Source organism: Hippocampus zosterae, chromosome 10, assembly GCF_025434085.1.
Source record: "Hippocampus zosterae strain Florida chromosome 10, ASM2543408v3, whole genome shotgun sequence".
NCBI classification, from domain to species: domain Eukaryota; kingdom Metazoa; phylum Chordata; class Actinopteri; order Syngnathiformes; family Syngnathidae; genus Hippocampus; species Hippocampus zosterae.
The window spans coordinates 6,753,583-6,780,772 of NC_067460.1; the positions used below are offsets into that span (position 1 = coordinate 6,753,583).

General features: G+C 44.2%; 2 protein-coding genes across 4 annotated transcripts in view; one reads left to right on the forward strand and one right to left on the reverse strand.

Moving 5' to 3' along the window:
* tekt1 (tektin 1) overlaps positions 1–9,925 on the forward strand; it is a 14,100-nt gene extending 4,175 nt beyond the window's left edge. For both annotated transcript variants that reach the window (XM_052079013.1, XM_052079012.1), the window contains exons 4-8: positions 2,751–2,873; positions 2,954–3,100; positions 3,750–3,975; positions 8,774–8,970; positions 9,075–9,925. In XM_052079013.1, coding sequence (XP_051934973.1) covers positions 2,751–2,873; positions 2,954–3,100; positions 3,750–3,975; positions 8,774–8,970; positions 9,075–9,234 — 853 coding nt within the window. In that variant the 3' untranslated portion in view covers positions 9,235–9,925. The remainder of the gene's footprint in view (positions 1–2,750; positions 2,874–2,953; positions 3,101–3,749; positions 3,976–8,773; positions 8,971–9,074) is intronic.
* A 12,151-nt stretch (positions 9,926–22,076) lies between these two features.
* LOC127609139 (endothelin-converting enzyme-like 1) overlaps positions 22,077–27,190 on the reverse strand; it is a 77,822-nt gene continuing 72,708 nt past the window's right edge. For both annotated transcript variants that reach the window (XM_052078890.1, XM_052078889.1), the window contains exon 19: positions 22,077–23,256. The gene's annotated coding sequence lies outside the window, so the exon portion shown is untranslated. The remainder of the gene's footprint in view (positions 23,257–27,190) is intronic.

Genomic DNA, 27,190 nt, shown 5'->3' on the forward strand with positions numbered 1-27,190 from the left:
TATATGTATGGATAGCACAGAACATTTTGAGTGTTTGAAAAAAAAAGAAGAATGTTTGTATAACACAACATACATCATTTCCAAAATTGTAAAACGCGTAACTTAGGGTTTTTTTGTTTCGAAGGACCTAAGGGTTAATATTATACAGAGTGGCCCGGTCGTCCAGTGGTTAGCACGTCGACCTTAGAGTGCAGAGGTCGTGGGTTTGATCCCGGCTCCGGCCTTCCTGTGTGGAGTTTGCATGTTCTCCCCGTGCCTGCGTGGGTTTTCTCTGGGTCCTCCGGTTTCCTCCCACATTCCAAAAACATACATGGTAGGCTGATTGAAGACTCTAAATTGTCTCCAGGTGTGAGCGTGGACGGTTGTTCATCTCTGTGTGCCCTGCAATTGGCTGGCAACCAGTTTAGTGTGTCCCCCGAAGGCAGCTGGGATAGGCTCCAACACCCCCCGCAACCCTTGTGAGGATAAAGTGGATCAGAAAATGGATGGATGGGTATTATACGAAATCTAACTACAATGAAGCTGGGATGTTGTGCAAAATGCTAATACAGTAAGTATTCCCATTTATGGACTTCGGTCAAATGAAAATTCCCTCACCCAGAATAAAAACCTATGCATTAAAATTTCGAGTACAATATTCCATTAACGTTCGATTCATAATAATGGCAGTTCCGGGACCCGAAACCTGGAAGCCACGCGGAAGCCCGCAGTAAAGTAAACTCAAGCAAGTCCCGCTCGACACTACAGAATAACTGGCCGCTCCGGTATTTACTCTCATTGGATCCAAAATGGCAACATGTAAGTGACTCAATTGGCGTGAGTTTTACTGGAATCGCGAACTTGAAATTGAAATTGAATTTTCTATTTCATTCAATTACATTTATGTGCTGTAGATCGTGGCATCCAATCGAAGAGGAACGGTAATGATCGTGGAAGAAAGAGTGGAATGCATCCGATTGGCTGCTCAAAGTAAATTGCGTGTGGCTCAACGGACAGTCGAGGAAACGAACGTTCCCTGGAATGCTTTACCTGTTATCATGCTAAAAATCTTCCGCTAACTGGATCGCTAATTAGAGAGACGGCGAGTTCCATAGAGCTAACGATGGACAAAGAGGACTTCAAAGAATCCCGTGGCTGGCTTCAAAAGTCTGAGCTGTCTTGTACTGTGATTGAGGGGTGGTCAAGTTAGTGAGTGGAAAGAAAAACTACCAGGCCTGTTACTAGTCTCATTTTATAGCAAGTCGTCCTAATTTTGTGATGCGTCTCGTTATACTATATTTTGTTCAGATACCTGTACCGTATGCTGCAGTTTTTGGACCATATAGTTTTGCATATTATTGCTTGTGGTTTTTACACATGTATTTTGTTAACACACTTGCATATTTATAAAGTACATGTAACATGGTTGTTTCCCACATAAGGAAATTCTGTTATAAGGAAAGATTGGACAACGCAAATATGACTCCTTACTAGAGAATTCTTACCTGTATATATATTTATCCATCCATCTGTCCGTCCATTTCCTAATCTACTTATCCTCACGAGGGTCACGGGCGTTTCCTGTAGTTTGACAAAGCCCTGAGACTGCATTTTGCGCGATACTTGCGCTGGATATAAAAAGAGGGCCTGTAGTCCTTTATCAAGTACAACTTTATTGTCAAAATTTCATCTGTTCACGTATGTTGCACATACAGCACGGATGAAATTTCTTCCCTCACAACAAGAGGAGCCGCTGCGGGTGACCGCGCCACCATCAAAAGTTTAGCCAAGCTAAATTAATATGAAACCTATTATAATTGTGCCGAGACCTATTATTGTGTAGATCTAAAAATGTAGCACAGTTGGCGACTTTGTGGTGCAAATAAACAAAACGATTGTTGACATTAGAAATATTTTATACATTTTTTACCTCAAGCTCCTCCCCATGACCTACATCATCCATAACTGATTGTTTTCCTTATTTCAAGTGTGCGGTCTGTATCAATTCTGTTACTTCATCTATTGATACTTAGTGTTTTGCTAATTTGCTGGTGATAACTTGCTGCTCTCCACTTATTGCGGTTCTACCCGGACCTCTGTAAAAAGTGTACTGTACACCTAAACTGTTATTCTGGTCTTTTCCTGTTTCACATCAGCAATAAGCATTAACTCCATCTTGTCATGTTATCTCTTGTTGCTCATTGTTGCATGGTTATCGACTTCTTGTTTGCCTTGAGTGATTGCACAAGTTGTTAGAAGTGCAGCTTGTTTGCCACCTGGCTCTGCGCCGCACAGCTGTGTCATAAACATTGTGCAGAACAATTTAGGTGAGTGCCTCGCATTAGTGAGGAGTCAGAAGAGCAGATGGATGGGTGAATGTGTAATGCAGACGGAATACTTTTTTAAATAGCTTTTTTGGGTGTGTGACCTATCTATGAGTAGCATGCCACTTCTGATTGGTGAATTTTCGGGGGGCAGGGGGGCAATAAGACGAGAGAGCTTGAAAAAAAAATGCAGCTTTGACAGTCATGGTATCACATTGACTGAGATCATGATTTCAGTCCGAAAAAATAATTGTTCAGAACCTACTTACGAGTACCTTAGTAGCTTGAATTTAAGCGAGGAATATAGTTCCTCTTTTATTTTGCCATATATATAGACAAAATAATAAGAATAATAAGAAGTATATAGTCATCACAAGTCACTGACTGCTGAAGAATGATACAAAGTATAGTAAGTAGTACTACCTCTTTTTGAACTGTGGAGTGCAGAAATAAACCCGCTGAGAAGGTGAACGATGAAGTATGCATGGAGCTGCTCAGGGAGGCTGACCTCACAAAGGGAGTTACAGCCCTCATGCAGCGCGTCGTGAGGCAGATCGCTGAACAAATACGGTAAGGGAGAACTTTGACGATAATGTGTCTAGTCAGTCCATTATAATTCATGAAATCATCCCAACTTTTTTTTTCCCCAGATTGAACCAATCGGCCAAATTCCAACTTGAACAGGATCTCAAGGAGAAATATGAGGCGCAGAATTTAGATTCATCCTGTGCCTCAATGACCCCGCATTCCCTCATCAACACAGAGCAAACTTTAAATGGCAAGCCAGTTTCCTCCAGGTGACTGGCGATGTTCTTCTTAATTCCAATTCAATGTTCAAAAGGATCTGTCAGTGTCACTTTATGAACTATTTTGTTTTGGGCGGTTGGGGTAGCACCGATAAGGGATGAGTGTTTGTTGAGACTCCAATTGCAGTTTCATGTAAAATAAAACAACGAAACAAAAGTACACACATCGTATCATACATGAATGCATACTTTGTTTTCGCTTCTTTTACCCAAAGTGCTATCTTATGGCTAACACTGATTTAATACCAAAAAGGTTATGTGACAGGACGATGAGGCATATACCGGTAGTCTTCCTACTCTGTGAAAAAAGAGCTATGCAGCCTTGCCTATAGTGATGAAGTTAAATCGTGACATTCTTCTACTTTTTTTTATCTTATTGTACATGTGCAACTGTATGATTTGCAACACACTGCCCCCACGATGTTGACAACAAAGTGTGGCATTTCACTTTTCAGATGGCCGCCCACTCAGTCTGCTACACTGGCGCCGTTTGACACAGTCGTGTTCCACAGCATTATGATGAGGATTTTTGACACCGAAATAATGCGATATTTATAATACCATTACATCCCTCCTAATATATATGTATGTGCATCCACATTCCCATGATAAATTGGAATAAAATGTCCTCCTTTTTCAGTTCATCTGTGACACCTGTACAGTGGGGCAACCACTCTGATTTCAACATCGCTAAGGCAGAACAGCAGAAGAGAAACTCTGTTTCCCTGAGGGCCCTGGTGGAGTCTCTGCTGGCACAAACTGCCTCTGATATGCAAAAGCAATTCCAGGCGACATCAGCAGCCTTTCAATTCAATATCAAGCAGTTGAAGACCGTCAAAAGTCATATGGAGGACCAACTCACCAAGGCAAGGCTGCATTTTGTTTATTTTCACATAAGTGATGACCAAGTGCATTGCATAGAATATTCCAAACCGGTCTACCAACGGAGTGATTTATTTGATCATAGAGGGGTCACGGTAGTGTCACGATTTCCATATCTGCCTTTCTCTTGAACCATCCATCCATCCATCATCTACCGCTTATCCGGGGCCGGGTTGCGGGGACAACAGCTTTAGCAGGGAAGCCCAGACTTCTCTCTCCCTAGCTACTTCTTGCAGCTCTCCCCGGGGGATCCCGAGTCGAACCCAGGCAAGCTGGGTGACATAGTCTCTCCAGCGTGTCCTGGGTCTTCCTCGGGGTCTCCTCCCGTTGGGACATGACCGGAACACCTCACCGGGGAGGCGCTCAGGAGGCATCCGAATCAGATGCCCAAGCCACCTCATCTGGCTCCTCTCGATGTGGAGGAGAAGCGGCTCGACTCTGAGCCCCTCCCGGATGACTGAGCTTCTCACCTTATCTCTAGGGGAGAGCCCGGAGTCCATAAAGGTTATGAACAGAATTGGCGACAAAGGGCAGCCTTGGCGGAGTCCTACCCCCACTGAAAACGATTCCGACTTACTGCAAGCAATGCGAACCAAACTCTGACATGGGTGGTATAGTGACCGAACAGCCCGTATCAGGGGGTTCCGTACCCCATACCCACGAAGCACCCCCCACAGAACTCCCCGAGGGACACGGTCAAACGCCTTCTCCAAGTCCACAAAACACATGTAGATTGGTTGGGCGAATTCCCACATACCCTCAAGGACCCTGCTAAGGGTGTAGAGCTGGTCCACTGTTCCACGGCTGGGACGAAAACCACACTGCTCCTCCTCAATCTGAGGCTCGACTTCCTGACGGACCCTCCTCTCCAGCACCCCTGAATAGACCTTACCAGGGAGGCTGAGGAGTGTGATCCCTCTGTAGTTGGAACACACCCTCCGGTCCCCCTTTTTAAAAAGAGGGACTACCACCCCAGACTGCCAATCCAGAGGCACTCTCCCTGTTGACCACGCGATGTTGCAGAGGCGTGTCAGCCAGGACAGCCCCACAACATCCAGAGCCTTGAGGAACCCCGGGCGGATCTCATCCACCCCTGGGGCCCTGCCACCGAGGAGCTTTCTAACCACATTGGTGACTTCAACCACAGAGATAGGAGAGCCCACCTCAGAGTCCCCAGGCTCTGCTTCCTCCAAGGAAGGCGTGTTGGTGGAGTTGAGGAGGTCTTCGAAGTACTCTGCCCACCGGTTCACAACGTCCCGAGTCGAAGTCAGCAGCGCCCCATCCCCACTCTACACAGTGTTAGTGGTGCACTGCTTCCCCCTCCTGAGACGTCGGATGGTGGACCAGAATTTCCTCGAAGCCGTCCGGAAGTCGTCTTCCATGGCCTCACCGAACTCTTCCCACGCTCTTGTTTTTGCCTCGGCGACCACCGAAGCCGCGTTCCGCTTGGCCAGTCGATACCCGTCAGCTGCCTCTGGGGTCCCACGGGCCATAAAGGCTCGATAGGACTCCTTCTTCAGCTTGACGGCATCCCTTACTGCTGGTGTCCACCAGCGAGTACAGGGATTGCCGCCACGACAGGCACCAACCACCTTACGGCCACAACTTAGATTGGCCGCCTCAACAATAGAGGCAAGGAACATGGTCCACTCGGGCTCAATGTCCCCCGCCTCCCCCGGAACATGGGAAAAGCTCTGTCGGATGTGGGAGTTGAAACTCCTTCTGACAGGGGATTCCGCCAGACGCTCCCAACAAACCCTCACAATATGTTTGGGTCTGCCAGGACGGACCGGCATCTTCCCCCACCTTCGGATCCTTCTCACCACCAGGTGGTGATCAGTTGACAGCTCCGCCCCTCTCTTCAGAATCAGAATCAGAATCAGAATCAGAATCATCTTTATTGGCCAAGTATGTAGAACACACAAGGAATTTGTCTCTGGTATAACACGCTGCACTAGTATCATCGTAAACAACAAAATCATTGAACCATTTTAGAGTATACCAGTAGTTTTGTAGTACCATTTTGTGGTGCAAGAAGAGTGACTATGTCAGTGACTGTTTAAGGAGTTAATGGCTAGAGGGAAGAAGCTGTTTAAGTGTCTACTGGATTTGGTGCGCATGGATCTGAGTGTCCAGAACATGCGGCCGCAAATCCGATGATACAACTACAAAGTCGATCATCGAACTATTGGCCTAGGGTGTCCTGGTGCCAAGTGCACATATGGACACCGTTATGTTTGAACAACGTGTTCGTTATGGACAATCTGTGGCGAGCACAGAAGTCCAATAACAAAACACCACTCAAGTTCTGATCGGGGTGGCCGTTCCTCCCAATCACGCCCCTCCACGTCTCACTGTCGTTGCCCACGTGAGCATTGAAGTCCCCCAGCAGAACAAGGGAGTCCCCAGCAGGAGTACTCTCCAGCACACCCTCCAAGGACTCCAAAAATGGTGGGTATGCTGAGCTGCTGTTTGGTGCATATGCACAAACAACAGTCAAGGCCCGTCCACCCACCCGAAGGCGGAGGGAGGCAACCCTCTCATCTACTGGTGTGAACCCCAATGTACAGGCACTGAGCCGGGGGGCAATGAGTATGCCCACACCTGCTCTGCGCCTCTCACCGTGAGCAACTCCAGAGTGGAAGAGAGTCCAGCCCCTCTCGAGAGAAATGGTACCAGAACCCAGGCTGTGTGTGGAGGCAAGTCCGACTATATCCAGTCGGAAATTCTCTGCCTCACACACCAGCTCGGGCTCCTTCCCTGCCAGAGAGGTGACATTCCATGTCCCAAGAGCTAGCTTCTGCAGCCGAGGATCGGACCGCCAGGGTCCCCGCCTTTGGCTGCCGCCCAGCTCACATTGCACCCGACCCCTTTGGCCCCTCTCATGGGTGGTGAGCCCATGGGAAGGGGGAGCCACGTTGCCTCTTCGGGCTGTGCCCGGCCGGGCCCCATGGGTGTAGGCCCGGCCACCAGGCGCCTGCCAACGAGCCCCACCTCCAGGCCTGGCTCCAGAGGGGGGCGCCGGTGACCCGCGTCCGGGCAAGGGAAACCTAGATCCATTTATTTCAATCATCATTGGGGTCTTTGAGCTGTGCTTTGTCTGGCCCCTCACCTAGAACCTGTTTGCCATGGGTGACCCTGCCAGGGGCATAAAGCCCCAGACAACTTAGCTTCTAGGATCATTGGGACACACAAACCCCTCCACCACGGTAAGGTGACGACTCACGGAGGGGGTTGAACCGTTCTATCGAACTGATTGACAGTCAATGGTGCACCGCCAAGTGTCAACCTGAGCCCTGGCTTGCTTTGCGGCCCTCAAAACTCCCATTGTAGAAAATAAGGGATAGATTGGAAACAGGAATATACTGTATGTATTAGTTGATTACATATAGTTGTGGATCGTAGAATTTGGATCGAGTCGTAGGGACGATTTAACCCTTTCATGCACCTTGTAATCTGATACCATGATAAGCTGTCCACTGTAGTAACCGCTGTCCCTGAAAGGGTTAAAGCTCCCTCTTTGGTGTTGGGCAAAAATGTTTAATCATTGCCTTTATACTAAGTCTAATACCTGTTTCCCTTTCAACCAGTTAATATACTATGGTTTGGTTTTGTATAGTATGCCATTACTATAACTTGCATGACATGTAAACTATTTGCCACCCTGCTTTGGGGGTAGTGGGTAAAGTACCAACAAAATGGACCTCAAAACATTCCAATCATTTTTGTTCATTATCATGTGATTGATAGTGTAAAAGGGTTGAAAGGGAAAAACAAGTGGAGGATTATTAGATGCTCCCACACCCACCCCCATTGACCCCCCCTGCCCCCGTCCCCGAAATTGATAAGTATACTTGTCAATGGCATTGAATGGAACCTAAAGGGAGAAGAATTAGGCGGACTTGGAGGAAAACAAAATCTTTTAACAAATGTCTTGTATTAATAACCTAGATCAAGGGTGCCCGTTACGCCGATCGCAATCGACCGGTAGATCGCGGACTGGTCCCAAGTTGATCGCGAGGGGTATAGAGGAGAAAAAACTTGCATGTTAGTAATATATTTTTTGTGTTAATGCGCACCCTAATCATCCTATCAGTCTCATTTTCAAAAAAAGTATTAAAAAATTAACTAAAATAAAGCAGGTAAATCTTGAACCTACGGTGGCACGTGACCTGCGTGACTGGTAGTTGTTACCGCTCAGCAGTCTGCAATTGCAGCTTGTGATCAGAGCTCTTGCGCTACATATTTTATCGTCATTATTCTCATTCAGAGTTTGTTTCATGTACAATTCACAGAGGGCAAGGGCAAAGAATAGGAATCTAGAGGGCCGAGGGAAGCACTTTAAAATGGTACTTGTGAGCTACGATCGTTAACAGGCTGTAAAAGTGTGTCGCATGCCTCCGTGTCAGGCTGTTGCTCATCATGGCATCCTTGTGTATGTGCGTGCACGTGCAAGGTAACGGGTTGATTGAAAAGTCCTGTGTGCAATATAAGCCTCAATCAACACGACCACAACTGCTGCTGTTGTTGTGTGTTGTTCAGCTTTGTATTTATTAAACCATTATTTAATTTTTTTAACGAAATGCACTAAGGAGTGGCACCCAAATGTAGTTGTATTCTATACAATGACAATAAAGGAGATTCTGATTCTGAAGTCGATCTTTGGTCCAAAAGGTTTAGGTACCCCTGACCTTGATGATACAGACAACACAGAATTCCAAAGTGATGATTTTATTTGGTGTTTGTGCACATTGTTTTGACCGGCATGTTGTTCCATGCTAGGTTTTGTCCGAGTTTGCCAGTCAGCAGAGAAACCGAGACGATCTCTTGGTGGCAGTCACAGAGAATGAGCATTTCTTGAGTTTGGCTCAGGCAAGGTTGGATGTGCGTCAGCACAGGCCTCCAAAAGAGCAATGCCATGATCCAGCACAATCACAGCTCCTCACCGAGGTCGGACAGCTTGCCTGTCAAATCAACAAGTACGTCACATCATGTGCATTCACTTAAACGTGCTCGCCATATATTGCCATGATGTCCCTGATCTCTTAATTTCTTGCTCATTCCTAATTTCATCCCCTGTCAGGTTGCATGAAACAGTGGAGCAATCTGAAGAGCAGCAGAGGGCGCTGGTCCGCTGCCAGCTGGAGCTGCAACACAACATTGAGGTCAAGGCCAGACTCCTCTACGTTGACGATGTCATCTGCGGCCAACTCAGGAAGCCTATCGTCATACACAACTTCTGACACCCTTTGTGTACTTTTACAGTGTAGTTTATCAAAACATTTTCACAAAGATTGAAGGTATCTACTGTATCTATAGTACTCGCCAAAAATATTGGTCAATTTCTTTCTTTTTGTTGTTGTGGACTGAAGACATTTGGGTTTCAGATCACAAGATGACTGACACAAAAATTCCAAATTCCAACTTTTAGTTCATGGTGTTTACATCTAGATGTGTTAATAGCTCAGGACCGAGTACCGTACCTTATGTTTCAAGTGAGCAAAAGTTTTGGAACAGACATTCAATTAACGTAAAGTGAATAACATTTCACATTTGGTGTTGCATGTCAAAATATCGGTGTGGTTCTAGATGGGTACCCGAGGTTGTTTGTTGCTTGTTTTTTGCCCCAACCTGACTGACCTCATGAATGAACATAAAGATTTACAGCACATATGAGAAGAGTCGGGTTCACCGGTCACATCCGGCCTGTCCAGAATTTCTGCAGCCTTGAGAAAGTCAAACTACAATGTCAAGCAACCTCTGCTTTTATTTTGAAGTGCATGTGTGTCAGCTATGCAGGCGAACAAGAGCAGTGACTTGATTTCAATGTTGCCAACTTAAATATATTGTTATTGTAATCTGTGACTTCTCTGAACATACTTGGAACTATTGTTTTTAAAGATAAAAAATATATATTGATGAATAGTACCAACACCACCTGTGAGCCTCATGTTAGCAACAATCTCATGTTAGGAGCAATTTAATTTTGTACACACAGTGGAGTGAAGAGAGGAATTTGCCCTTGTAATCATTTTACAGTCATAAAAATAGCTAATCCTCAAATGGTTTGTGCTCATGTCAGTGCACTTTAAAAATATACAGTACAAAAAAAAATATGAACACTGATGTTGACGTTTGTTTGTGTGCAGTCCATTTATAAGCCGAAAAAAAACTGACCATTTATAGTAAAGCGTTTTTAGGCGAAAAAAAACCGACCTTGTTTAGTAAGACATTTGAACCCGAAAAAACGACCATGTACAGTAAGGCGTTTTTGGCCGAAAAAAAAACAACAACCGTGTGCAGTAAGGCATTTGTAGCCGAAACCCCCCTCATCCCCGACCATGTACAGTAAGGCTTTTTAACCCGAAAAAACAACCATTTAGAGTAAGGCGTTTGTAGCCGGAAAAAAAACGACCATGTACAGTAAGGCTTTTTAACCCGAAAAAACAACCATTTAGAGTTAGGCGTTTTGGACGAAAAAACGACCATGTACAGTAAACAACCATTTAGAGTAAGGCGTTTTTAGACGAAAAAAATGGCCATGTACAGTAAGGCGTTTTTAGATGAAAAAAATGACCATGTATCATAAGGTGTTTTAACCCCAAAAAAACGACCATGTATAGGAGGCCGTTTTAAGCCGAAAAAAACGACCATCTATAGGAAGGCGTTTTTAGCCGAAAAAAACGACCATGTATAGTAAGGCATTTTTAGACAAAAAATGACCATGTATCATAAGGTGTTTTAACCCCCAAAAAACGACCATGTATAGGAGGGCGTTTTAAGCCGAAAAAAACGACCATCTATAGGAAGGCGTTTTTAGCCGAAAAAAACGACCATGTATAGTAAAGTAAGGCGTTTTTAGACGAAAAAATGACCATGTATAATAAGGCTTTTTAACACGGAAAAAAAAACGACCATGTAGAGTAAGGCGTTTTTAGCCGAAAAAAAGGACCATGTATAGTAAGGCTTTTTAACTCGAAAAAAACCCACCATCACTAGTAAGCCGTTTTTAGCCGAAAAAACCCCCGATCATGAATAGTAAGGCGTTTTTAGCCCCCCAAAAAAGGACCATGTATAGTAAGGCGTTTTAACCTGAAAAAAATGCCCATGTACAGTAAGCCATTTTTAGATGAAAAATATGACCATGTGTACTAAGACGTTTTTAGTACAAGGGGATGAGAAAACGGATGGGAGGGTGGACGGACAGCACCCATGCCAGCAAGAAGAGAACACGCAAGACCAACAGGCCAGAGCTGGATTTGAACCCTGGACCTCTGTGTTTGCATTCCAACACACAAATCAGTGGGCCACGGAGCCAGGCCAGCATCACACTCAAATGTGTAAATGAAAGTATAAAACACTTTAAAAAAACCATTAAAAGTCATGATACTCTTAATTCTCTCTGTGTTGTCATTTCTTGCTCTTCTGCAGCTTTCTTGGCTTCGATCTTCTCCACCTGTTCCTGTCGGAGAAAGGGGATATGTCATCTGACCATCTCAATCACAACAGGACATTTCCTAAAATGTCATCAGCCATCTCAGTCACAACAGGATTTTAGCATTTTTGGCCCAAAAAAACGACCATGTATCGTAAGGCGTTTTTAGCCGAAAAAAAACGACGATGGATAGTAAGTTGTTTTTAGCCGAAAAAAACCCGACCATGTATAATAGGAAGGCATTTTTGGCCCCCAAAAAACGACCATGTATCGTAAGGCGTTTTAACCGAAAAAAAACAACCATGTATAGTAAGGCATTTTTAGCCCCCAAAAAACGACCACTTACAGTAAGGAATGTTTAGCGTCAAAAACGACCATGTATAGTCAGGCATTTTTAGCCTATAAATAACGACCATGTATAGTAAGGCGTTTTTAGCCGGAAAAAACTACAATGTATAGTTAGCCGTTTTTAGCCAAAAAAACAATCATGTATAGTCAGGCATTATTAGCCCCCAAAAAACGACCATGTATAGTCAGGAATTTTTTGCGTCAAAAATGACCATGTGCAGTAAGGCGTTTTTAGCCGAAAAAAATGACCATGTACTGTATAGTAAGGCTTTTTAACCCCAAAAAACGACAATGTAGAGTAAGGCGTTTTTAGCCGAAAAAAAACGACCATGTGTAGTAAGGTGTTTTAACCCCCCAAAAAACGACCATGTATAGAGGGCGTTTTAAGCCGAAAAAAACCCGACCATCTATAGGAAGGCGTTTTTAGCTGAAAAAACCGACCATGATCAGTAAGGCGTTTTTAGCCGAAAAAAAACTGACCATGTGTATAGTAAGGCGTTTTTAGCCGAAAAAAAAACATGTAGAGTAAGGAGTTTTTAGTCGAAAACCCCCCCGACCATGTATAGTAAGTAAGTGATCTCATCGACATATATGTCTATTAAAAGATAATACAAATTTTGTGTCAGATACAAGTTAGTTTCAGTTTTTTTATTTCACAGGAAGTGAAGGAATGTCAGTCAACTGCAACACCACCCACAGTGATCTTTTTTTTTGTGTTCAATTCTCGACCAGAATCGAAAATTCAAAGCTTTTTAAAACCTGCTTCAAATTAAATCAGATGAGGAGTCAGAGTTCTGAGCTTGAGCTGCTTTCTGCCACAGCAGTCTTTGCATAAATGCCAGTCTTCGCTCGAGCAACAGCAGCCATTGCAATGGGTGCGACAGGTTTGCTTGTTGGCGTCTTGATTTTTGCAGGTTCCTCATTGTCAGATGAAGAATCTGAATCGCAACTGCTTTTGAATACTGTCGCAGCAAACCTGATAGCACGGGTTGCGGGCTTGAAGGATGGGGTGGCAGGTTTATGTGTTGCTGGCTTTGCTTTCACTGATTCATTGTCAGATGAGGAAGCAGAGTCTGAGCTGCTTTCTGCAGCCGCTTCACCGCAGGAACTGCAGCCTTTGCTGCAATTGGCTCGCCTTTGGCTGGTGACAATGAAGCAAGAAACCGTGTTGAAGGCGTCGCAGCTTTGGTAGCAGGCATTCCCGGAGCTTCATCTTCTGAGCTGCTGTCTGAATGCATGATGAAAAACTACTTTTAAAAAAACGCTAACTTGCATGGCTTGGGGTCAACAAACGTTTACAAACTGGTAGCTACTTTTTGGGTACGGATTAATGCGAATAGCAATTTGATACACATTTTTGTGATAAAAAAATTCTTGAAACTACCTTACAGTTTTTTAATGTGATTATTAATAATTAATGTATACCTGGAAAAATATCAACATGCAACACTGCATTCCTATAAATCTCTGCCAGTGTTTGCAATTTTAAATGATCATGTCCCAAGTATTCTCCATCTGGCTCATCACTGGTAAGCTATTTTTAGACTCACAGGCTCCTCGCGTCCAACCTGGTGCCCTATGGGCACCACGCTGCGGACCCCACATACTAATGTACGCTTGTGGAAAAATATTAGTCATTGAGGCCACGCCGAAAGAGTTTCATGACATGACTAAACAAGTCAACATTTGACATCTCTTGCCTGAGCTAGTGGAGACTTGATGTGTCACATTAGCTGGTTCGACCTTGGCTGCCGGCTTTTTGGTCCCTTCATCTGAGCTTGGATCTGAGAGGACAAGATTGTTATAGAAGAATACAAGGAAACACTCCAACCAATGCGACAGAAGAGCTGCAGTATTTGCAACCTGAGCTCTCAGAACTGGACTCCTTGGTCGCAGACTTCTTTGAAATAGCTCGTGCAGTTGGAGCTTTCTCTAATGAAGCAGGAGGTGATGAGATAAAAATCAAAGGATTGAACTCATTTAACCTCGACAAACAGAAGGCCAGAGACATAATAGCGATGATCAAGGAAATAAGACATTCACGTACCGGTGGCATCTCCGCTTTTCTGTGCTTGATTGCTAGTCATCTCCGCAGATTTCAATTTCTTCTGACTAGACGTCGACAGTATTTGTAAGAAAAGTTTGTTCTCTTACGTGTCATCCTCTATGTGTCACTCTGACATGACATATTGTAGAGCCATGTAACATCATAAGTAAATGACAAACAGTGGTCGCGCTATCCTCCGGTATTCATCATTTAGTAAATCGGATATAGTCCTCTTTCAAGGAACTCTGTCATTCAAACTGCAGTGTGGACTGACAAATCAAATATACCCTGTCAAAATGAAATATGCCAAAATAACCCAGGGATGACACATGAATACCCAAATTTTCCAGTTGTAAATAAAAACAGACACTTGATAAATGGATGTTCCACAGGTATAGACTTTTAAATAGGAATCTAATTAAGGGTACATTAGCGATACAGTAAAATTATTGCAAAAGGCAGTCAGTGCAATAATAAGTCTGTTCGGACAAACAAAATAGAGTAGCTTATTTTTGTCAATTGCTGAATATTATTTTCTCGTGTGGTGCCAATGCCCTAGATGAGAATTGATGACCTGCATTTTGTGTGCTGCGAGTCATTGCATAGATTCATTCTACTGTGGACCCCGCATACTCGCGTTCGGTATCCTTGGTTACACCTATTTTCAGATTAAAAAAAAAATAAAATTAATAAATAAATCAAAATGCTAATTTGTACTTTTTTCGCTTGTGCTCCACCGGAAATATTCAGCCAAATAAGATTTACCGTATTTCCCGCAAGATAAGGCACAAATTAATTTTTTTGTCAAAAGCCGACAGTGCGCCTTACAGTTCGATGCGCCATATATATATGGATCAATATTCGGATTTCTTCGACATAGTATTTTAAATGTTCTGTAAAGCTTTATGTTACGGAAGAAGCGGTTGTGAAAGCTCTATATATATGAAATTTCCTCCCTCCTGACAGCGCAGATGAAATTTCCTCCCTCCCTGTATGTTACACATACAGCAAATTTGACAATAAAGTTGTACTTGACTTGACTTTACTGTCTGTACTGACTGTAAACATCTACACCAGGGGTGCCCAAACTTTTTGGACCGAAGATCTACTTTTCGATTAACTAACCTCCCGGGATCTACCATTACCGGCGCATGCGTGCGCACACACACACACAGACACATGCACGCACGCCAGTGCTTCCCTGGGCTCTCCTAGATTCCTATTCTTTGCCCGTGCCCTCGGTGAATTGTACACGAAGCAAACTCTGAATGAGAATAATGACGATAAAAGATAAAGCGCAACAGCTCTGAACACAAGCTGCAATTGCAGTCTGCTGAGCGCTAACAACTTCCGCGCCACCGTAAATTCAAGATTGACCTGCTTTATTTTATTTTTTAAATATATATTTTTTGTGAAAATGAGACTGATAGGATGATTAGGGTGCAGTGTTCATTAACACAAACAAATATATAACTAACATATACAAAGACACACAAATGGTTGTTTGTTTTTTTTTTCCTCGACACTCCTTGGATCTACCTGGGACCTGTCTTAGATCTACCGGTAGATCAGGATCCATGTAATGGGCACCCCTGCTCTACATAGATAAAGCTGTATTGTATTGTATTCTGTTCAATGTCGCTCCATCTAATGGATGCATAACGCAACCGCTGCCACTATTGTAACTTCTATTCTATATCTTACATCTTATAATGCTGTGCGCCCTCCATATGAAAACAGTTTTAAAATAGAATTGAAGGTGTGCCTTTTACTCCAAAGGGCCTCAAAGTGCGGAAAATACGGTACTTGATGTTGTAAATCTATACTTAACGGGAGGGCAATTACTCCATATTTAAAAAGCCAATTTTCCATAAAATGTCCTATTCAAGGCTGCATCATTGTGTCATTATTCAAGCATTCATGGAATGGCGCTAAGCTACTGGTTGTTTCCCCCACAGAATTCAATACCAATTACATGGAAAATTATGCAAGAGGTCTGGGATTACACATTCATCAGGAAATGGAGATTTCAACACATTTTGTCAAAAGGGCCATTACTTTAAGCCTGTCATGGTTCAGACTCTGAATGGGCCTGTTGTGGTGAAGAGGCCTCTTCCTCTGCTTCCCTGGACATCTTACTTTGATTTTTCTGTCTTACAGCATTCTTCAGCATGACTATTGAAAGGTGGTAATTGTAAATTGGCTGGTCGGTTAACTCTATAAAATATTGGAAGTATTTGTTGAAGTGATTTTAAAATGACTTTTGCAGTGCAATTTCAAACACCAGATAAAGAAAAACATCCACTTGTCAAGAAGGTGCGAAGGTTCCAAGATTTCCAAAAGCTTTGTTGATGACATACAGGCTTGCTTTTCTGCCTAAAAGTCGTACACATTGGCAGAAATGGAGACTGATGTCTTACAATTGGTTAAAGGAAGAAACTGTCGCAAAAGGTAATTGTGACAAGTGATTCTGTCAAGTTTTCTTTAAATGCTTCTTTTTAAGCACCGTAATGAAAAACAACATGTAAAACAGAGCTTAAAGTATTGAAGATCACATGGCATCTTAACAGAATTGTCTTATACGGTTTATTTCATCTGGAAAATAAATTGTAGTTTTTACACCTCATGGGGAAGTTCATCAATGACTTTCACCCGTTTCACAAATGAGTACCGGTAATGTTCTTCGCACGTTGATCTTACCGTATGTTGATAAATGCAAAACTGTGTTCGGGGCGCAAATATCTCAATACTATACATGTATTTTGTATCATCATGGGATATCACATGTAACACAATTGTTGTATTTGTGCAGATAATATATGTTTGAGAAAACCAACATACATTCAAATGTGTCAAACCTAGAACAGTACAATATTACAAATGGGAATTGCTGTGCAGTGTGTGTATTTGTTTGTATCGTTATATTCTGGAGAACGGTAGTTTTTGCAAACAGCAAAATGTAGTCTGACAAGAATGATGGAATGATCAATCAAATAAAACTTCAAGGAACTGACAATAGTGTGAAGCCACACAAAACTGTTCTCATCAAGAGGCTGTACCGTTATCCGTTGAGAGGTTAGGAATTGATTTATGTTGTCTCATTTCAGGTGACGTAGCTGATTTTGTGCCACTAAAATGTTTGAAATGTTGAACGTGATGAAAGTATGAAAGAAAATTTGAAAAGTAAAGATGACGAATCAGAAATGTTCATCTCGAGTCCCACAAACATGCACTCAGATTTTTGTTTGTACCAACAGAGGCCACTGTTGTCCAACAAAAGCGATGTCCGGCAATTCCAGCAATTAAACCATTTGTTCTCAATCTGTGAGGAGTAGACTTCTTTTTTTTCCGGGTGACATTGCCACATTATAAACTGGGACTTTGTGATTGTTAGGTTTCTACCTATTCTCTTTTGTTGAGGAAAGTCAGTCGTGCAGAGTGAGCAAGTAGTAGAGCTCAACAATTGAAGAACAATAGAGCCGTGGGTACTCAACTCAGTTCCAGTTTCACAGTTAGAGGGAATATTCTCTTCTATTCTATATGAACTATTCCAGGTGAACGTAATATCCATCCATCCATCCATCTTGTGTACTGTCAAGATAGTGTTGTAGTGTCATGACTGATCGCACTTCTAAACAAACGAGGCAGATTGGTTTTTGTTTAAATTTAGTGAGCATACATTACACTGTAACCTGCTTCCTGTTTTACCTGAATGACGCCATTTTTCTTGACCTCATTTGGTCCTCGGATCATTGCTCTTTTGTCTTCCCTGCTAGAGAAGTACAATCTTGAGAGTGGAGTTGCACTGCTCTCTACTGGCGAAAACTGTCATTACAATGTAAAACGGCTTGGGTACAGTTATTTCAAAAGTTTGAGGAGGGCTGTCACAAGTGTAGGAACAGGCCACCTTTGGGCCTTCACTGCTAATATTGTCCATAAGTGTGAATGTGGGTGATTTTTTTTTTGTCTATGTGTGTCCTGTGATTGATTGGCTGCAAACAAGTTTAGGGTGTACTCTGCCTCTCACCCAAAGTCACCAGGGATTGGACTCCAGCACACCTATAACCCTAGTGAGGATCAGCGGCACAGAGAATGCGTGCGTGGATGAAAGACTGCACCCACAGTAAATTTACGAAATCAATCAATAACCAATCAAGTGGAAGTTTACTGCACTGCCTCGGGTTCGTGTTAGATTGGACTTTGTGATTAAATGCTCAAGACATTTCGGATTTATTAAACAGAAGCTCTCTACAAATAATTAAAGGACAGATTTTTGCAAGATTTCAGAAGTTGGACAAGGCGAGCTGCAGGAACGAGGAGGGAATTAAATATTGACACAAAATAAAAGCTTTTGATCACCTTTGCCAACACAGTGAAGTGATGTTCCAATATGAACTTAGCCTTCCATATTCTGACGTAGAAAAACGAGACCAAAACGGTCATAATGTTGCCACATTTAAACCATAAAGTCAGAATGCTGTCACTTTTGCTGCCAGTTATTTTTTGGGTGAAAAAACACTAACAGCTGCAGTTGGATCACACAATGAGTGAGATACAGCTGCTGTCAACTGCAAAGTTCTCTGCTAATAAAAGTTGAACACAGCTTTTTCATTTTTGAACGGGGAATTATTGACAGAAACATTTCTTCCTGGTTTGTTATGAATAAAAGTGCAAGCGTCCTTCATTTCAGAAAGTCCTCTTTTCCCGATAACAACGTCAAGGTCAAAATTGGTCCGCGAGGCCACGTCAGAGGAAGCAGAAGACAGGTCAAAGGTCAAGCTGAACTGCATCATTACGGTCATTATGTGGATGTAATGTTGTCGATATGTTATTATCAATTAATCAATAGTATCCCACCACTAAAAATAATGAAATCATATTTTGAATTTACAAGAAATACTCCAGGGGCGGGACTTTTGCATATCACTTCAGTACTGTCTACAAGATGCCACGAAAGCCCTTTGGGGCAAGGCTGTTTGCAAAATTGGAATACTTCAAGTTAAAGTCATCTCCTCCCAGACAAGCAGTTAACCGAGCTAACTTTACAATCCATGTGCATCATGACCCGAGGGAAGATATTTGTAGAAACATTCAAAACGTTGCAATTGTCAACAATGTCTGTCACACGTTCTTTAGGATATCAAAAGCAGAAATATTCTCCAAAAGTATCACCATTTATCGGAGGCAGAGGGTTTAAGAAACGGCGTGAACGGCTTGGGTGAATGATGTGCGTCTCATATTCCAAAGGGAACATGACTCTGAAAGTCTGGCCTTTTTTTTTTTTTTAAACACCTTCATATGATTTGTGAAGCGTTCATTGAAAATATGCTTCATGAGATAAACCGCTTGGAAGAGAGACCCAAGGGTGGCTCCAATTTACATTTTAATGGATACGTTTATTAGAAAATGGACGTGGTGTAAATTCAGACATAGTTAACGTTGATTATTGGAGGACTGACTGATTAATTCAGGAGAGAGCAATAAAGGAAACACCTTCTTGGCAGATGCTATCATAATTTGTAATGAGCCCAGCCAACCATTGAGTCTTTGCTTTTGGTGACCGATGCCGTTTGATTTGATCTGGAGACTTGTGTATAGGATCGATATCTCTGTTGTCCAACTAAAAATGCTGTGATCACTTGAGCTTGACCGCACTGCTGCCTTCACACGCCGTAGGCCAGGGTCTCCGTCTTCCCACCAGATTGCAAAGGCCTGCTCATATCATTGGCGACACCCATGGCTTTTCCCTCACTTGTCCTCTTTCTTTCAGACTTGCATCATAAATGTCTCTGTAAAGTATTCGAGAGGCGAAAAAAACCCTCCCAAAGACTAAATACTAAGCCGAGGACAAACAGATTGAACTCAGAAACCTAATACATCAATAAAACAAGCGCCTTGCTATCCTGAAGTTTTGCAGAGCATAGGGGACAGTTTTATTGCGGCTATCAGCTCGCAGACAAAGGAGAGGTTATGCTTAGCACTTTTCGAAGGAGTTGCTGATGGTGTAGCGGTACACTCGCCTCACTTGTATGCTTGCAGCGAGGGATCGGTTCCCTGTCAGTGATGGTGTGAATGTGGGTGTGTAATGGTTGTTCGTCTCTATATGTACCCTGTGACTGACTGGCGACCAGTTAATCGGTTATTCTGCCTTTTTCCCAAAGTCAGCTGGGCTCCAGCAACCCCCTTGACCCGCTTCAGGATAAGCTAGCTGTGTTGAAAATGGATGGCTGGATGGACATTTCGAAGGGCAGATGATAGGAGGCTTTAATCATTCAATGATCAAGAAAATAAAAATTCTGAAAAAAATCAAGCATCAAATTCATCCCCCTTCACAATTGTCATCATAAGTTTCTGTGAAAAGCTGCAGTCTAATATTAAAATTCCAGCTTTTTCTTAACACAGTGAGGTTTTCCAACGAATTAGATGGTGTTGCACATTTGTATTTCACAGCTCAAGTGTTTCTTGTGCTCTGTTAGGAATGTGTTGGCCTTGTCTTTGTTTGCTCTTCAATTACCCACCAAAGACCACCATGAAATTCTATGAAATCGATGAGGCGCTCGGTGGTTGATCAGCACAATGTCATATGAGTGGGACTTTTTTTAATGAGGGGCTTCTTTCGCCGAGATGAGTTGGTGACCGGGCAGATCACCTGTCGGAAAAAGGGCGGTTCTTTCACCCCAGGCGTATTTTGGTCGGTTGTCTCAACTGGACTTAGCACCTCCCAGCAATGACTGACATGGGTCCAAGTGGCCCTTTCTGCAACTTAAACTGCACTGTGGGTCATCAACACCTGGAACAGAACTTGCCACCTGAGGAAGTGCCAATTCTTCCTTTTGAGGACCTTGATCACCACAGTCATCTGGTTGGAACTGGTGACGGAAGCCTTCTGCTGATTTCGGTGGGACCGATGGCTGCCACCTTTCTGATTCTGGCAAGTTTAGAAGATAGTTTAGCACATTTCAATCTCCACATTAGTGCTACGGGCAGGGCCTTTGTCCATGGTAATTTTGTTTCTTCAGAACATTTCGCTAATTTTTGTTTGAGTGTGCCATTTTCTCTTAGCACTACCTGGGAGGTAGGCACAGTGAGTTCTCAAGTTAATGCTCAAGTAATTGCAAAGCTGACTGATTGCATCATTAACAAAATATGACTCATTGTTACTGAACAACCTAGCTTTAATAGCCCAATGTGGAATAAATTCAGAAAGCAGAACTTTGGTGACAACCATTTGGAATTTCCGGGAAATGTGGTGCTTTTACTGATCTAGTTGTGGGCTGGGCGAACCGCATGACTGCCACACTCCCACCGGCTGCCATTAACATTTGTAGTGTGACGTCCGCCGTACATCCCACTCGCTCCTCCTTCGTCGATTATGTTTAGGAACGTGATGGCCACATTCTGCCTGCCTCCACCCTGTCAACGATCACACAAAGTAGCGTGACGGCCGCCGTACAAACGAACCTCACCCTCACTTGTGTTCGCAGACTGACTTATATCACCACAGAGTCACAGATCATTTTCTTGAAAAGGAACGGAGAGTAATATAATAATAATAATACATTTTATTTATAAGCGCTTTTCAAGAATTCATATATAAATAAACAGACACATTTTATGATGTAGGCCGAAATTGAGCTTACCCTCCTTGACAGACCAACATCAGCCACTGGTCGACTGTATACTTTTGCAATGACATGCAAGGTAAATCTAGCCTGAGTCAGCCTTGATTAACTCCAGGCGCTGCTCTGACAGAAAATTCAGACTGTGGATTGTCACCTCTGTCCAGTTGGACTCAACAAATTGTGAATGTGCCTTATTGTGTCATCAGTTTGAATGGATTTAGTCCCATTATTTCGATCACCTCAAAACAAACTACGATATGTCTTTCCCTGCATTTGAGTCCACCATGCCGACATGTTGAGAAGCATATAAAAAAAGTACGATATTTTGCTGTAGGAAAAGCGTGCTTTGTTTTGCTTTGCGGTTTTGAAATAAATTGTGAGCACCTTGGACGACTACAACCACTTTCACAATCAGACACTCAAAGGTCATGATGGCATTTGAGTTCATGAATATATGTGCCTATGCCCAGTCACAAAGAGATTCATTCGGTAAGTCCAGTTCTACCTGATAGCGAAGTCCACCATCAACCATACAGTTGCTGCGATTGAGCTGGGCCATTGCTAGAGAAGCAAGCCTGGGAGCACACAAACACTGATAACACACCGATAATGACCCAAAGCCACACACATACATGGCACAAGGATTTGTTTGAATTTATTCAAACATTGAACAGCAACCATAGAGAGGAAAGCGATAGCGATCACATGTGAATGAATACTGCCGCTGCACAGTCGGTCCTGAATGATCCATGTACAGTATGTCAGTTTGAGATTTGTGATGTTAGGTGCCAAAGGGAGGGAACATGCTCTTTTCGTCAAAACCAAGTTCACAACAACACTCATCACATTTGCTGGACAAAAGCCTTTTCTTTCAAATAACAGTACATATGCTTGAGTCATCTCCACCAGAAAGTTCGGTTGAGTGGACTGAGTGCATATACAGTACAGTGCTGTATTCTGTTATTTGTGAGTTCATTGACCGTGAATATACACTAATGGCGATCCAATGCACTGCTTCTCTTGCGGTTACTGGTTCTCATATGATCACATGAGCTTGTCTGGTCTGTCCAATGAGGAACGTTTGTTTTTTGTTTTTTGTTGACAAACAACAGCTCCTTCATTTGGTGATGAGGTGAGAGTTGTACCGATACTGAATTTTGGCGCTACATTTCCTGAGGAAAAAGGTCAATAACGAATTCAACTTTTACAAAGAAACACTTCACGCCGCTTGAAAAGGTACAAATACTCGAACAAGAGAACAATGCAGGCAAACGATACAACAGTCATGACAGTGAGCTTTGCGCTCTAAACCACAAGAGCAAGAGCCAACTTGAATACGGTACGGAACTAAGGGGCAACATTTCGCGATGCAAAACAATGTTGTCATTGCAGTTGAGGAAAAAAATTAATCGACACCGGTCTACATTGAAATCACCCTCCTACTGGACCTCCTGGGATGTGCTGAGAATGTTCCGGGTGATGCATCGGATGTTAAATTACAGAGATATGTGTTGCTTAAGTAAAACCTAAACCTGCTGAAATACATTATGGCCATCATATATTTGCTGTAATACAAAAATAGATGATTTGAAGGGGGAAAAAAAGAGAGCTAAAATACAAAAATAGATATGTATCGTCAATGATATGTGTTAATTTGTGATATGTGCATGACTGATGAGAGCGGTTAGGAGACATTTCTTCAGATGATGGACTGTATGAGGATCACTCATTCACTGTGTTTGCAGTGATGAGTGTGAAAAGATTCACTTTCACCGTCACGTAGGACATCTGCTTGTAATGAATAGTGGTGACGGTGTGTGTGTGTGTGTGTGTGCGTGTGTGTGTTTGTACGGCTATACTTGTGAGGACCACTGTGATTACAAGACCAACGTAGTGAGGACATTTTTGACAAGTGAGGACATTTAGGCCAGTCCTCACAAGTTTTTCATTCTAAAGGCCTCTAGAGGGTTTATATAGGCATCTCTCAAAGTTTCAGAGAGGTCCTCACAAATATACCAAAAATGATTTTTTGTGTGTATTTTCATTTAAATTCAATACACACACTTTTTACTCACTACCGCCACCTATTGATTTCTGAAATATTTTTGTTCCAACAAAACTGAAACTATAGAAAACAGTCTCATGGGCTTATTAGAAAGTAAAACAATGATGTATTTTTTATTATATCTAATATTTGTCTAAGTTTAACTTTTTTAACAAACATCTTGTTATGAAATAGAACTTGTTATGCAAACCCAAATCTGGAATATGGCCTCAGACCCACACGAAATTACACCTTAAATCAAACCACTAAATAAAAAACCTAAAATAATTTAGTGAAGTACACACTTATTCCATTTGTGACATATTGAGGTTTTAGTTGTCATTTCATAGCTCCAAATTTGTAATTTGAAGTGCACATTTCTAACATTAAGCAAAGCTCTCTGAGTATTTTTACTGAGTAATGTTTTATATTCTATTGTATACTACTGATGGAACTATTATTTACTATTATATTTAGGGCATCAGTCTCATCTTTTCCATAAGGACACAAGGACAGAGGTGGCAGAATAAATGTGCACTCAATTGTATTAGTGTTACTTTTGAAAAATATGACATGTAAAAAAAAAGAGTCCTTGAATAAGAGTAAATATGTACGTAGTGGGGCAGCCCGGTAGTCCAGTGGTTACCACGTCGGCTTCACAGTGCAGAGGTACCGGGTTCGATTCCAGCTCCAGCCTCCCTGTGTGGAGTTTGCATGTTCTCCCGGGCGTGGGTTTTCTCCGGGTGCTCCGGTTCCCTCCCACATTCCAAAAACATGCGTAGCAGGCTGATTGAACACTCTAAATTGTCCCTAGGTGTGAGTGTGAGTGCGAATGGTTGAACGTTTCTGTGTGCCCTGCGATTGGCTGGCAACCGATTCAGGGTGTCCCCCGCCTACTGCCCGAAGACAGCTGGGATAGGCTCCAGCACCCCCGCGACCCTAGTGAGGATCAAGCGGCTCGAAAGATGAATGAATGTACGTAGTGAAAGAATCACAAGTACTGAGTAATTGGTGAGGAACTTCTTATTTATATTTTCAAACTACCACATTAAATAGAAATAGGAAAGTGCAATTAAATTAAAAAAGTTAAAGCTGTAAGCATATTTACGCCCTCAGGCATGCCGGAGTTCTCATTGTAACATACATTCAGTCATTTTCCAATCCGTTTTATCCTCACAAGGGTCACGGGGGGTGCTGGAGCCTATCCCAGCCGTCTTCGGTCAGTAGGCAGGGGACACCCTGAACCGGTTGCCAGCCAATCGCAGGGCACACACAGACAAACAACCATCCGCGCTCACACTCACCACCGAGGGACAATTTGGATTGTTCAATTAGCCTGCCATGCATGTTTTTGGAATGTGGGATCTGGAGAGAACCCACACAGACCTGGGGAGAACATGCAAACTTCACACAGGGTGGCCGGAGCTGAAATTGAACCTGGTACCTCTGCGCTGTGAGGTCAACACGCGGACCACTAGTTCACCAGGCCGCTCCCCAGGAAATCCATCCATCCATCATCTACCGCTTATCCGGGGCCGGGTCGCGGGGGCAACAGCTTTAGCAGGGAAGCCCAGACTTCTCTCTCCCTAGCTACTTCTTCCAGCTCTCTCCGGGGGATCCCGAGCCGTTCCCAGGCAAGCTGGGTGACATAGTCTCTCCAGCGTGTCCTGGGTCTTCCTCTGGGTCTCCTCCCGGTGGGACATGACCGGAACACCTCACCGGTGAGGCGCTCAAGAGGCATCCGAATCAGATGCCCAAGCCACCTCATCTGGCTCCTCTCGATGTGGAGGAGAAGCGGCTCGACTCTGAACCCCTCCCGGATGACTGAGCTTCTCACCTTATCTCTAAGGGAGAGCCCGGACACCCTCCGGAGAAAACTCATTTCGGCCGCTTGTATCCGGGATCTCGTTCTTTCGGTCACGACCCATAGCTCGTGACCATAGGTGAGGGTTGGGACGTAGATCGACCGGTAAATTGAGAACTTCGCCCTTTGGCTCAGCTCCTTCTTCACCACGACAGACCGATACAACGTCCGCATCACAGCAGACGCTGCACCGATCCGCCTGTCGATCTCCCGCTCCCTCCTACCCCCACTCGTGAACAAGACCCCAAGATACTTGAACTCCTCCACTTGGGGTAAGATCTCTTCCCCGACCCGGAGGGGGCACTCCACCCTTTTCCGACTGAGGACCATGGTTTCAGATTTGGAGGTGCTGATTCTCATCCCAACCGCTTCACACTCGGCTGTGAAACGCTCCAGTGAGAGTTGGAGAGCCCCGTTTGAAGGAGCCAACAGCACCACATCATCTGCAAAAAGCAGGGATGCAATACAGAGGCCCCCAAAACGGACCCCCTCAACGCTTCGGCTGCGCCTAGAAATTCTGTCCATAAAGGTTATGAACAGAATCGGTGACAAAGGGCAGCCTTGGCGGAGTCCTACCCCCACTGGAAACGATTCCGACTTACTGCTGGCAATGCGAACCAAACTCTGACATCGGTGGTATAGTGACCGAACAGCCCGTATCAGGGGGTTCGGTACCCCATACCCACGAAGCACCCCCAACAGAACTCCCCGAGGGACACGGTCAAACGCCTTCTCCAAGTCCACAAAACACATGTAGACTGGTTGGGCGAATTCCCACATACCCTCAAGGACCCTGCTAAGGGTGTAGAGCTGGTCCACTGTTCCACGGCCGGGACGAAAACCACACTGCTCCTCCTCAATTGGCGGCTCGACTTCCTGACGGACCCTCCTCTCCAGCACCCCTGAATAGACCTTACCAGGGAGACTGAGGAGTGTGATCCCTCTATAGTTGGAACACACCCTCCGGTCCCCCTTTTTAAAAAGAGGGACTACCACCCCGGTCTGCCAATCCAGAGGCACTCTCCCTGTTGACCACGCGATGTTGCAGAGGCGTGTCAACCAGGACAGCCCAACAACATCCAGAGCCTTGAGGAACTCCGGGCGGATCTCATCCACCCCTGGGGCCCTACCACCGAGGAGCTTTTTAACCACATCGGTGACTTCAACCACAGAGATAGGAGAGCCCACCTCAGAGCCCCCGGGCTCTGCTTCCTCCAAGGAAGGCGTGTTGGTGGAGTTGAGGAGGTCTTCGAAGTACTCTGCCCACCGGTTCACAACGTCCCGAGTCGAAGTCAGCAGCGCCCCATCCCCGCTGTACACAGTGTTAGTGGTGCACTGCTTCCCCCTCCTGAGACGTCGGATGGTTGACCAGAATTTCCTCGAAGCCGTCCGGAAGTCGGCTTCCATGGCCTCGCCGAACTCTTCCCACGCTCGGGTTTTTGCCTCGGCGACCACCGAAGCCGCGGTCCGCTTGGCCAGTCGATACCCGTCAGCTGCCTCTGGGGTCCCACAGGCCATAAAGTATCGATAGGACTCCTTCTTCAGCTTGACGGCATCCCTTACTGCTGGTGTCCACCAGCGAGTACGGGGGTTGCCGCCACGACAGGCACCAACCACCTTACGGCCACAACTCAGATTGGCCGCCTCAACAATAGAGGCACGGAACATGGGACTCGGACTCAATGTCCCCCGTCTCCCCCGGAACATGGGAAAAGCTCTGTCGGAGGTGGGAGTTGAAACTAGCCCAGCTCACATTGCACCCGACCCATTTGGCCCCTCTCATTGGCGGTGAGCCCATGGGAAGGGGGACCCACGTTGCCTCTTCGGGCTGTGCCCGGC